The 12,542-nt window shown below is 69.4% G+C and overlaps 1 protein-coding gene across 1 annotated transcript; it reads left to right on the top strand.

Annotated features, from left to right (window-relative positions):
* Positions 1-350: 350 nt before the first annotated feature.
* LOC112980832 (phosphatidylinositol 3,4,5-trisphosphate 5-phosphatase 2-like) lies at positions 351-12,251 on the top strand. The gene is made up of 28 exons (XM_064518477.1): positions 351-608; positions 716-1,107; positions 1,973-2,036; positions 2,320-2,458; positions 2,582-2,714; positions 2,840-2,980; positions 3,135-3,222; positions 3,498-3,584; positions 3,789-3,896; positions 3,987-4,101; positions 4,370-4,476; positions 4,667-4,769; positions 5,219-5,415; positions 5,711-5,828; positions 6,025-6,121; positions 6,624-6,762; positions 7,042-7,141; positions 7,425-7,513; positions 7,820-7,901; positions 8,019-8,108; positions 8,674-8,790; positions 8,930-9,018; positions 9,194-9,281; positions 9,433-9,588; positions 9,825-9,906; positions 9,990-10,518; positions 10,784-10,902; positions 11,167-12,251. Exons 2-28 carry the CDS (start codon positions 971-973, stop codon positions 11,297-11,299), a joined length of 3,447 nt encoding a protein of 1,148 aa, XP_064374547.1. The 5' UTR covers positions 351-608; positions 716-970; the 3' UTR covers positions 11,300-12,251.
* Positions 12,252-12,542: the final 291 nt, after the last annotated feature.

The following is a 12,542-nucleotide window of genomic DNA, read 5'->3' on the forward strand; positions in this document are numbered from 1 at the left end:
TCGGGCTTTGCTCACGGCCAGAGAGCGTCGGGAAAGGCCGGGGCCGCGACGGCCAGACCCAGCAGCCCCATCGCCCCGCCGTGCAAACCGCCCCCACCCCGGGCCGGGTTTGCACCCTCCGAAACATCTGCTGTGCAGGCGGCCGGCGCGGTGCTGGGCCCCGGCCGGGGCGGCTCGCCAGCTGCACCGGGGCTTTCCGGGCCGAGGAAGCTCCCGCGCTCGGTCTCGGGACCCGGCCGCGCTCCGGCTCTGGGCCCTGCGGATGCTGCCGGGACAAAGTCCTGCGCCCCGCGGCCCCCTGCCCGGGGGGGGGACCAGCCCCAGCGCCCGCAGCACCCACATGACTGCGCCGCTTCCTCCGGGCGCCGCGGGGGAGGAGGAGCGAGGAGGCTGGTCCTGACAGCGGGGCCAGGGAAGTGCAGCGAAGGAGGAAGCGCGGCGGCGGGGAGCCCGGCGTGCCGAGCGGAGCAGGCCCGGCGGCGGGGCCGGGGGGCCGGGGGTGGCGGTGCCCCGGCGCGGGGAAGCGCGGGGTCGGGGCGGCAGCGCGGCGGAGGAAGCCGCCGTCGGGCCCTGCATCCTCCCGGCTCCGCCGCCCCAGCGGAGGGAAGGTGAGAGCATCCCCGGGAGCCGGGGCGGGAGCTGGGCGGCCGCGGTGGGATGCTGCCTTGGGAATGGCCCGGTTCGCTGATCCGCACCTCTTCCCCGCTCCGGACAGGCCGGCCGGAGCCAGGTGGATGGAGAGCATCTGCACCCGCAGCCGCTCCCGGCAAAGCCCGGTGCCCGGCACCGCCTGACCCGCTGCATCCCTTGCTGCCGCCTGCATCAGCACCCGGCCAGGATGCGGCCGTGCCCGTGAGCAGCCGGCCCGCGGCCGCCGGGATCTGCAGCGCCCGGCTCGCCCTTGCTCCATCCTCATCCTCCCATCGCGGCCGTGGGGAGCCAGCGCTGATGCCGGGCTGGGCCCCGGAGGATGGCGGCAGCCGGCTGGTACCACCGCGACATCAGCCGGGTGGTGGCTGAGGACCTGCTGGCCAAAGCGGGCAAGGACGGCTGCTTCCTGGTGCGGGACAGCGAGTCGGTGTCGGGGGCGTACGCCCTGTGCCTCCTGTGAGTTACCCCCCCTCCTCGTCCCCCTCCGGCTCCCTCTCCGACCCACGGGCCCCGGGCGGAGCGGGCGGCACGGGCCAGGCTGCCGGCGGCCGCGTGGGGAAGCTCCCGGCGATGCCCAGCTCCGGCCGCGGGAGATGCCGTGTCCCGGGGGGCCGGCAGCAGCCCCGGCCGGGAGCCCTGGAGGGATGACCCAAAACTCGCTCCGGCCCAAGGGGGTCGATGCCGGGGGCGGAGGGGGCCGCCCAGCGTTGCCTCTCCATCCCATCCCAAATCAGCAGCATCCGGAGCGCGGGGCGCTGCAAGCAGCGGGATGCACAGCCTCGGGCGCTGCCCGGGGGGAGCACGGCTTGCACGGCCCCCGGGAACGGTGCCGGAGCCCCAGCGTGCCGGGAAGGGAGCCCTTTCTGCCCTTTCCTCCTCCCCGCAGCGAGCGGCAGAGCATCCGTCCTCTCCGCGCTCGGGGAGGCACCGCCGGGGGGTCGCGGAGGGCGGCGGGGGGCTGCCGGAGGCCGCGGCGCGGCGACACGTCCGCACCCACGAGCGGGCGGTGCCTCTCGCCAGGCTGGATGGATGCCGCCCCGTTTCCTATGGTTTTCCTGGCCCGGCGCGTGGTGCAAATTGCAAACACATGGTGCCGAGGAGCGCGGGGCGGGGCGGGGGGGGGGTGCAGGGGACTAACCCGGTGCCCCCCCAGCCTCGCCGGGGTCCAGCGCGTGCCCTGGTGCTGCGGCGATGGCTGGCAGGGAGCTGAGCAGCGGCAGCAGCCCGAGCCGCGGCCCCGCTGCCGGGAAGGCGGCGCGCGTCGCCCGGAGCAGGGAGCGCGCGGGGCGGGCGCCGCTGAGACCTTGCGCGCTCGTGGCAGGTTCCAGCGGCACGTGCACACCTACCGCATCCTCCCCGACGACGAGGGGCTGCTCTCCGTCCAGGTGGGTGGAGCGGGGCTGTGGGGCAGGGGGGCACCCGGGGCGGGGGCAGCTCGCGCGGGCGGCGTTTGCACTTCCAGGCACGCCGGAGCTGCAAGCGAGCGGTGCGGTTTTCTCTTCGCATGAGCCGGCTGCGGCGCGCGGCCCCACAGGATGTGAATTCTCTGCGCGGAGCCTTTTTTGCAGCGCGGCCTCGCAGCGGTTTGCAGCTGCAGCCTGCGAACGCCGGTGCCCGGCGCGGCGCTGGGCGACGCCGCGGCGACGTCCCGTCCTCCCCCTTCCCCAGACCGTCCAGGGCATCCAGGCGAAGTGCTTCCGCACCCTCACCGACCTGGTCGGCGCCTACCAGCAGCCCAACAACGGCCTGGTGACGCCGCTGCTCTACCCCGTGCACCGGGCGCGGGAGGCGGCCGACGAGGACTCGGGTGCGCGGGGGCCGGGGGCCGGGGGCGGCCGGGGAGGAGGAGGAGGAGGAGGAGGAGGAGGAAGAGGAGGACGGAGCGGGCGAGCCGTGCCCCGTCCCCCTGAGCCGTGCCCGTCTGCCGCAGATGGGGACGATGGCCGCGGTGTCGTCCCCGCCAACGCGTCCCCCCCCGGCGCCCGGGCCGGCGGTGCTCCCGCGGGCCGGACCCCCATCTCGCAGCAGCTGCACCTGCGGCTGCAGGAGCAGGTCCACAGCAGGTAACGCTGCCCCGGCCCCCCCGCCGCGGTTCCTGCTGGCGGAGATGCCGCGGGGGGGGACTTCGCACCCGGCCCCGGGGGCAGGAGAAGGCTGCCGCGCTCTCAGCCCCCTCCCGCCCTCGCAGCCCAGCCAGCGACTTCATGGGCTTCATGGCCGAGTACCTCACCCACCACCTGCAGCTGGACCTGGAGGCTCTGCGCAACGGGAACCTGCAGCTGCGGCACCTCAGCACCGCGCTCGTCACCGCGTGCCGGGGGCTGCACAGGCGAGTGGCCCCGGTCCCCGTCCCCTTCCCCGTCCCCGTCCCGGCGGCGGCGGCTCCCGTGCAGGACCGCGGGCGGGATGCACGGCCCCGCCACGCCGCGGACGCCCTGCTGCACGGCTCACGCGCGCTCACGCTCCTCCTCGTCCCTCTGCAGCGAGATCGACTTCACGCTGGCTGGTTTGGAGACGCTGGCCAAGGTGTTCGACCCTCCCGCTTCCCCCCGCAGCCCCGCCAGGGACCAGGTGAGCCCCCGGGGGGAGCGCGGCCGGCCCCGGCCTGGCGCTGGGGGCCGCAGACGCCTCGTCGCGTGCGGGCGAGAGTGGGGACGGCGAGGAGCCGCGCGGGGCGGTTTCGGTGCCCATGTGCCCTGCAAAGGTGCTGCGGGCCCTGCGGGGACGGGGCCCCGGCGTGGTGCATCCTCAGCGGTGGGACCGGCCGGGGAGCAACCCAGCAGCCGGATCCGACTGTGCCGCTCCGAAAGCCTCCGCCGCCAGCCAGCGTCCGTCTCTCTCCCCAGGGCCTCCTGGCCAGCGACCCGGACCTGGAGCTGCTCCTCAGCAAGATCTCCGCTGTCAACCATCTTCTCTCTTCCCTGGAGAAAAAGGTGCCCGATGCGCCCGGCCTCATCGCCGAGACGGGGCAAGGCGCGCTGCAGAGCTGGGGGGCTGCAGACGGGGCAGCGGGACAGAAGTTCGGGATGCTAAGGCGGAGGACTGCCATTCCCAGACCCCCTCAGAGGGGTGGGGGTCCCTCTGCCACCCCCGGGGGCGTCACCGTCTCCCTGCTTCGCGCCCGTCTCTCTCCACAGGTGCTGAGGTCGCTGCAGGAGACGGTGTCCAAGCACAACCTGGCGCTGCCCAGCGTGGCCCCGGCCCCCCCGCCGGCCACCAAGCCCCTGGCCGTGCAGAGCTTCGAGGTGAGGCCGGGCCGGGCCAACTGTGGCCCCGGGGGGGCAGACGGAGCAGGGGCGGGCGCTGACCCCCGCGCGCGTGTCCCCGTGGCGCAGGTGAAGGTGGGCAAGTCGCAGCGAGCCACCCTCACGGTGGACGTGGAGTCGGGCACGGTGGCCGTCACCAAGAAGGGCGGCGGGACCCCGGAAGAGACCATCCCTCAGGACAAGAGTAAGGAGCCCCCGACCCCCTGCCACTCCCCGGGGGACAGTGCAGGGCTGGGGGTTCCCGCTGCAAGGGACCTCCCTGGGACACCCCCCCTGGGGACAGGCCTGATGCTGAGGTGATGGGCTCCTTCCTCTCCGGAGACCATGGGGACAGCGGGGAGCGGGCTGCGCGTGCCCCCAGCCCCACGCGGCCGAGGCCGGGGGGTGCCGGATTGGGGGGGGCACGACTTGGGGGCCCTGCCGTTGCCCCGCTCACGCCCGCGGGCGTCCAGTCCTGCAGCTGATCAAATACCAGAGCGTGCAGAGCAAGGTGAGACTGGTGTACGACCGGGACCAGCACAAGAGCCTGAGCAGAGACTTCGTCTTCCCGAGCGCGCGGGTAAGAGGACCACGCTGCGTCCCCAGGTCAATAGCGCTGCATGTCCCTGGCTCCCACGCCTGGGGGTCAATGTCCCCGCGGCCCGGCCGCAGCTCCGCAGACCTGGCCGTCGGCATCTCTTGTGGTGCCGCGTTTCCCAGTGCCCTGGGTCCTGCGCCGGGGCTCTGGGGACACCCCTGTCTTCCCGCAGAAGCGAGAAGCCTTCTGCCAGCTGCTGCAGCTCATGAAGATCCAGCACTCCAGCCTGGACGAGCCCGACCTCATCTCGGTGTACGTCGGGACATGGAACATGGGTAAGGGGCCGGGAGCGCTCACGTCATGCGGGGAGGCCGTGGTGGCTGGTTGCGTGTCCAGGGAGGGCTTTGGAAGGGGAGGCCTGCAGGAGCTGCCCTGGGACGTCTGGTGTTGGAGCTGCTCCTTGCTGAGACGAGAAGCCTGGAGAAGGTCCCAGCCGGGCCTTTTTCAGCTTTGTCAGTCCTGTCGTGATCCACTGATTTTGTGGTTGTGTGGAGCAAACAGAGGAGCTGGGATACTGGGAGGGTTTTGGAGCGTAGCAGGAAATCTCAGCACAGGTCTGGGCTGTGCATGGGTGGACCGTGTGGTTGACATGATACTTTCCATCCCCCGTGGGGCCTTGACCCGTGCAGGGCCCGGGGCTCAGGGAACCAGCCCTGGAGGCAGCCCCGCGCTGTCATCCCACCAGGAAATGCTGCTTGGTGACCGCTGTCCCCTCTGCCCCCAGGCAGCACCCCGCCGCCCCGGTCCCTCGCGTCCTGGCTGACATCACGGGGCCTGGGGCGCACTCCGGACGAGACCACAGCCTGCATCCCGCACGACATCTACGTGGTGGGCACCCAGGAGAACTCCCTGGGCGATCGCGAGTGGGTGGAGTTCCTGCGAGCATCCCTGAAGACGCTGATGGCCATAGACTACCGAGTGGTAATGGCGTGGGCCAAAGCTCGAAGGGGACACGTCTTGGGGTCTTAGCTGCCCTCTCCAGCCTTGTCAGGGGCACGTCCACTTGACAAAAAGGCTGAAGACTTCCACAGATAGGTTCAGGAAGCTGATTACCCAGTGGTAATTGAGCTGGGGCTCTCACACCCAAACCCAATGTCCTCTTCATCTCTGCTCCTTCACCCTTTCCCGCTCGTCGGGGGCAGCGGGCAGGCATGGGCAGGGGCCGGGCACCCCAGGTGACCCCCGTCCCTGGCCGGCTCACCGCTGTCTCCCGCAGGTCGCCCTGCAGTGCCTCTGGAGCATCAAGATAGTGGTGCTGGTGAAACCAGAGCACGAGCGGCGCATCAGCCACGTGAACACGTCCAGCGTGAAGACGGGCATTGCCAACACCCTCGGTGGGGGCTGCGAAGGGGCCGCGAGTCCTCCGGGTGGGACGAGGCAGGGTGGGCTGTTGTGGTCAGGGATGCCTCAAGCTGGGGTGGCAGCCGGGGGGGGCACGGCGTGGGGACCACCGCATGCCACCTCTGCCGTGCCGTGAGGGAGCATCGTCCCCCCCTCCCCGGCTGCTCAGTGCCCCGCGTGTCCCCGCAGGCAACAAGGGAGCTGTGGGCGTCTCCTTCCTTTTCAACGGGACATCCTTCGGGTTCGTGAACTGCCACCTGGCCTCAGGGAGTGAGAAGACCCACAGGTGATGGAGGGAGCGGGGCGGGGGGACGAACCCGCTGGGGTTGGCGGTAGCAAGGCATAATGGTCGAGGTGGGTCCCTGTTTGGACGGGTCACTTGCAAAGCGATCACAGAGATTTTTGGATGAACCACAGAGGAAACAGCAATAAAACACAAAACAAAAAAGCCGCCCAGTAACAAAGGATATCCTTCCTCATGGGTCTCTGTTTCCTCTGCGTTACGGCAAGCTTACACACAGCTTCTCCGGCCGTGTTTCCCGCTCGCTGCTTGCAAGCGCAGCTGGAAGGGAGCTGGGGTTGCACCCAGGGCCCTTTGCAGGGAGAGAAGTTTTGGTCCCTGAATGTCAGACACTGGGTTCAGGGCTGCTGCTCCCTGTCCCCATCCTGGGTGGGCTGCCCCCACCATACGGGGCCCAGCGGCTGGGTGGGATGGGGCTGGCCCTGGGGCCGGGGCCGGTGGTGGGGCTGCCTCACCCGCTCTGCTGCCGTCCCCCCGCGCGGTGCAGGAGGAACCAGAACTACAGTGACATCCTGCGCTCGCTGGTGCTGGGTGACAAGCGGCTCAGCGCCTTCGACCTCACCCTGCGCTTCACCCACCTCTTCTGGTTCGGGGACCTCAACTACCGCCTCAACATGGACGTGCAGGTAGGAGCGCGTGTAGGATGGGCATGTGCGGGAGCACCGCAGGGACGAGGGGCCGTGCTGGAGCTGTCACTGGGGCAGGGCAACACCAGCGAGGCACCGTCCCGGTCCCCAAGAAAGCAGGCATGGAGGGAAGCCCAGGGCGTGCACTCAGGGTCCCTGCTGTGGCTGGTACCGAGGAGGAACCAGAAAGGGCCCTGGATGCCCGTCAGGATGCTGAAGCAGAGGGAGGGGTGAAGAAAAGCCTAGATGCTCACGGCCTCTTTCCTCCTCCCTGCCCAGGACATCCTAGCCCATGTAACCAAGAGGGAGTTTGAAGCCCTCCTGGCTGTGGACCAGCTCAACCTGGAGCGGGAGAAGAGCAAGGTCTTCCTACGATTCAGTGAGTGCTGGCACAAGGTGCCAAAAACGGGAGGGACCTTGATGTGCACCAAGGACAGCCCCCCCCGGGCAGTGCAGCTGGGTGGGGAGGGAGGCTGGCCTCCACCCTGGCACTCGCGTGCCACTGGGACACAGCCGTGCTGCTCCCAGCATGGGAATGGGGAATGCTGCTCGGGAGAGCCCCGGCAGGACGGGAGCATGGTGGACGATGTCCCCAGCCCGGTTCCAGCCATGGGGACAGCCACGACACCTGCCCTGGCTCAGCTCCGCATCTGGGTTTCCAGGAGAGGGTGACATCTCCTTCCCTCCCACCTACCGGTACGAACGAGGCTCCCGGGACAACTACATCTGGCAGAAGTTCAAGACCACAGGGGTGAGTTCCCACGCTCTCACGCCAAGGCCAGGGCCCCGGATGTCCAGGACTGTGCTGGGGAAATGGGGACAGCAGCTGGGGACAGTGCCAGGCAGGCTGCGTGGCAAGCGCAGATCCTGCTCCATGCTCAGCCCTTCGCCTTTGCCGAAGAGGGTTTGGGCAGGAGGGAAACATCTTTTAGGGGTCCTCGATCCATTCCCTTGGTGGGGAACAAGAGAAAACAACTGGGGTGGGAGAAGCACTGGGTTGGTGGGAGAAAGCAGCCATATTTGAGGACTGTGGGAACACAATTTTTCCCATTCCTAGATGAGGATCAACGTCCCCTCGTGGTGCGACCGCATCCTGTGGAAGTCGCACCCGGAGACCCACGTGGTCTGTAACTCGTATGGTGAGTGAGGTCCCCCAGGGCCCTGCCGGGGACCTGGGGGGAGCTGAGCCGCAGCAGGGCTGCCGGGGGTGCTGGGGGTCAGTGGCCGTCACTTGTCTCCCCCTTCTTGCGTTTCAGGCTGCACCGATGACATTGTGACCAGTGACCACTCGCCGGTCTTTGCCACCTTCGAGGTGGGAGTGACATCGCAGTTTGTGCCCAAGAAGGGTAAGAGAGATGGTGATGGTGATGGTGAGAGTGAGGGTGAGGGTGAGGGTGATGGTGATGGTGATGATGAGGGTGAGGGTGAGGGTCATGGTCATGGTGATGGTGGGGGTGAGGGTGAGGGTGATGGTGAGGGTGACGGTGAGGGTGACGGTGAGGGTGAGGGTAATGGTGACGGCGATGGTGAGGGTAATGGTGACGGCGATGGTGATGGTGACGGCGATGGCGATGGTGATGGCGATGGTGATGGCGATGGTGATGGTGATGGCGATGGTGACGGCGATGGTGATGGTGATGGCGATGGCGATGGCGATGGTGATGGTGATGGCGATGGTGACGGCGATGGTGATGGTGATGGCGATGGTGATGGTGAGGGTGAGGGTGAGGGTGAGGGTGAAGGTGAGGAGCACCCTCTCCGGGAGGGTGATTGCCTCTGGAGCAATCGGGCCCAGGGACAGCTCTCAGCCCTGCTTCTTCCTGGGTTTGTCACCTCCTACCACCCCAACGTGCGGGGCCCCGAGCGCGGTGCTCAGCCAGCTCGCGCTGAGCTGCTGGTGCCGCCCTGCAGTGCCCGGCTCCAGCGCCGAGTGCCTGGCCTGCATCGAGTGGGAGAGCATCGAGGTGATCGTGAAAACCGCCAGCCGCAGCAAGTGCTACATCGAGTTTCACTCCTACTGCCTGGAGGGTGAGCTGGGGCCGGGGCCGGGGCCGGGGCACGGCACGGAGGCACCGGCTCGCCTCCGGTTAGGGCTGGGGCGCGGTGGGGCAGGGCGGTGGGGCGGGGCGGGGGGGAGCGGCCGCCCCTCATGCTCTCCCGCCGGCAGAGCCCCAGCGGAGCGGGGAGAACACGTCCCAGAGCTGCGACATCCCCGGCTTCCTCAAGCTCGGCTGGTCGGCTAAGCACTTGCCCGTGGTGAGCGCCGGGGAGAGGGGGGGGTCCGGGCCGCAGCGGCAGGGCAGGGGCGGGTGAACGAGGCACCCGCTGCCCCTCCGCGCCGGCTCCCGAGCACCCCCGTCGCCCCCCTTCCCTATCCCTCCCGCCTGGGGCGGCCCGGGGCGCTGCCAGCACCCGCTCTGCCCGCCCGCAGCTGCACCCCATCCTCTCGGACCTGGAGTACCTGGGGGACCAGCACCTGCTGCTCGGCATCAAGGGCGTGGAGAGCTGCGAGTCCTACGGTGCGTCCCCGGGGGATTTGGCGGCAGGGACCCCGGCATCCCCCCTCCCCAGCGCAGCACCCGCTCCGGGCTGCTGCTGGAAGGGTTCCCGCGCCGGGAGACGGGGCCGCCCTGCTCCGGCTCCGCTAACTCCTCCGCGCTGCGGGCGCAGGCGAGTGCTGCATCGCCATGAGGTCCATGATTGGCAGCATGGCCCAGCAGTTCGAGACCTTCCTCTTCCACCGCGGCGAGGAGACGGGCTCCATGCGCGGCTGGATGAAGGTCCGCGTCCCCAAGGACAGGCGCAGCACCCGCGAGAGGCTCTACGGTAACGTCGCCGCGCTCTTCGGCTGCCCCCGCTTCGCCTGGGGTGGGTCGAGGGTGGCTGAGCGCTCCCCATGCCCTCCCCATCCCCGGCAGCGAGCGGAGGCCGTGCACGGACCAGCTCATCCTCCGTGCTCCTCTTGAAAGAGGCCAGGACTTGAACATCCGCACGCAGCTCTTTAACGGTGCCCTTTCTGCCTCGAATCTCTTGCAAGCCTTCAGCAGCCTTCTTGTTTGCAGAGTGGATCAGCTTCGAGGAGGAGGATGCCGAAGCGGCTGCCGACGAGCCGACGTGCTCCAAGCCGCCCGTGCACCGCCTCAGGTACCCGCCGCAGAGCCCGGCCCCGCCGCCGGCCCCGCCGCCCCCGCGGCGCTAAGGCCGCCTCGCCCCGCCGTGCGTTGCAGGAGCCGGCCCCGCAGCGTCCCGGACGCGGCCAGCAGCTACACCAACCCGGCCTACTTCATATTCGAGGGGCTGCCCACCACCTGGGCCCTGGCGTCCGGCGGCCCCGCCGCCCTCCGGCGTCCCCGCGGCGAGAGGCAGACGGAGACCCCGCGGCCCCGCGGCCCGGCCCCGCCGCCCGCCGAGCAGGAGCCGTGGGGCGGGGGGCCCCGAAGCGGGGCGGGGGGCCCCGGCCGCGGGCGCCAGCTCAGCCCCCTCCCCGCCGGCAGGCAGAAGCGGCCCAAATCGGCCGTCCTGGAGAGGGAGGCGGCGGTGGGCGACTGCTCGCTGACGGCGCTGCACATGGCGAGGTGCCTCAGCGAGCTGGACCGGGCGGCCCCCGAGCAGCGCGGCCGCCCCGACGGCACCGCGGCCGGCGGCCCCAAGGCGCAGCTGCGCCAGACCCGCAGCGCCCTGGAGCCGCCGCCGCGGGGATGCCCGGAGGCGCCGGGGCCGGCGCGGGATGCGCGGCGGCACGGCCGCGCCACGGAGGTACCGCCGGGCTGCGTGCGGCACCGCGGGGATCGGGCAGGGCAGGGGACTTGGCCTTGGGGACCTGCTTTGGGACACGAGGCCACCGGCAAAGCCTGGCACGGTCTCCCGGCGTCGCTCTGCCGGGGCAGCGGGATAGCGAGGGAAGGCGGAGGAGCAGCAACGCTGGGATCCTGCTTCTTACGGATGGGGGAAGTGCGGGCGGCCGTGCCGTGGTCCTCTGTCGCGACACTGCTGGGTCGTGTCCTCGTTCTTCTCTCCCCAGTGGCCCTGCGACAGAGGGGACCGCTCCCGCAGCATCGGCGCGTGGCTGAGTCACCTCGGCCTGGAGCAATACAAGGAGGGGCTGTACGAAAACGGCTGGGATGACCTCGAGTTCTTCAGGTATCCAGCAAGTCCTGGAGCTCATAGAGGGGCACAGGACAGGCGCAATCGGTCCCCAAGTGCCAAAGCAGTAGTGGAGCAGGTCAGGCCAGCTCCTGTGTCCCCTAGGTCCCTGAGCCCGGAGGGAGGGAGGAAAGGTAGAGTGCAGAAGAGGGGACCATTAGCCGATCAAGCCCCCAATTCCTTCTGGATCCCTGAGGACACTGTGTCCTTGCACCCTCTCATGGCTTCCCCACGGCTGCTCTCTCTCACCCCACCGTGCAGAGACATCACTGAGCAGGACCTGCTGGAAGCCGGGGTGCTGAGCCCTACTCACCGCAAGCTCATCCAAGCCAAGCTCCGTGAGGGCACCACTGGAAGCCCGCAGCAGAGACCCTACCTGAAACCAAACGCCTAGACGCCAGCGTGGCACGTGCCACGTGCAGGTTTCCTCCAAGGAGCTTCTTGGGGAGCTTCTGCTCTAAAGCGCCCGGAGCCCAGAGCAGAAGGAGGCAGGACTGGAGGTCGCAGGGATAAACCTGTGATTGGGAAACACGCTCTTGGCTGGCTTCCTCTGCAGTCTTCACCACCACCGCCGATGTCTTGCTGAACGTGCTCCAGTGACAGCTGCAGCACCCACCCGTGCCATGCCTGCACCCAGCTCCGGACCTGCAGCACCCACCCGTGCCATGCCTGCACCCAGCTCCGGACCTACTGGCCTTGCGGTGAAACCAGCCACGCTGCCAAGCTGCCTGGCCTCACCAGTAAGCAACTGGATGTTTCTCCACTGGAAAGTCTCAGGGAGTTTCTGTGGCCGTCGAGACTGACGCTGTCCGGGTCTCACCCCGTGTCCTTCCTTCCCCAAAGCAACGGAAGGACCATGCTGACCCTCGCCAGCCTGTGGGACAGGGACGCGGGACACGCTGGAGGTGAGGACCATCCACGCTGCACCCCCCACGTGAGCTGGGGCGGGATGTGCCCTGGCAGGCGGGGACACGCTCTCGTGGTTGCCCCGAACGCAGGCGCCGAAGCACCGTCAGGGAGCCCGATGCTGCGGACCTCAAGGCCCAGCTTCTGCGGGTGGTCGCCTGGGCACCGGGAGCTGCCCGGCCCCCGCTCTCGCGGCTCTGGTCCGTGCATGGCCGCAGAGGGCAACACCTTTGCCCAGCACCACTGATGGACCCAAACCGACACCCCGAAACTCTCAGGCGTCCCCAGCGAGAGGCCGGGCCCCGCTGCCGGGTGCTTCCCTCCGCCCTGCCCCGCTCTGCCGTTCCCAAGTGCCTTTTTTCACACCCTTTCGAAGACTGCGTCGCTGTTTCCTCACTCCTCTTGCTGTTGCAATCGAGAATAAAGTCTCAGGGCTCGGACGGTGCCGCGGGCCGTGGTCTTTGATGGTGGCCGCGATGCGGTGACAGCTGGCCCGGGCGGCCTTGCTCCCTCCTAGCGCCCGGCTGCTCTGGCACGTGCCGCTTCCCCGGGCTGCGGGTTTAGGACCTTCTGCTGCTGGGGTGCAAACGCGCTCCTAAACCCACGGCTTTGGCTGGGTCCTCCGCAAGCAGCACTGACGTGTCCAGGCACCAGCCGCCCTTTGCGCCGATCCACCTTCTCCCGGGGAAATTAAAGCCGCCGGGATGCAGGGTGCTGGGGTGCTGGTGCGG

The sequence above is a fragment of the Dromaius novaehollandiae genome, chromosome 11 (genome assembly GCF_036370855.1).
Source record: "Dromaius novaehollandiae isolate bDroNov1 chromosome 11, bDroNov1.hap1, whole genome shotgun sequence".
NCBI classification, from domain to species: domain Eukaryota; kingdom Metazoa; phylum Chordata; class Aves; order Casuariiformes; family Dromaiidae; genus Dromaius; species Dromaius novaehollandiae.

What these genes read in the sequence shown, in the direction of transcription:
- LOC112980832 (XM_064518477.1), top strand. Translation starts at nt 971, where the DNA reads ATGGCGGCAGCCGGCTGGTACCACCGCGACATCAGCCGGGTGGTGGCT. An exon ending in CGTCGGGACATGGAACATGG is followed by an intron (nt 4,770 to 5,218) that starts GTAAGGGGCCGG and finishes CTCTGCCCCCAG; the next exon opens with GCAGCACCCCGCCGCCCCGG. An exon ending in GGAGAGCTGCGAGTCCTACG is followed by an intron (nt 9,282 to 9,432) that starts GTGCGTCCCCGG and finishes CTGCGGGCGCAG; the next exon opens with GCGAGTGCTGCATCGCCATG.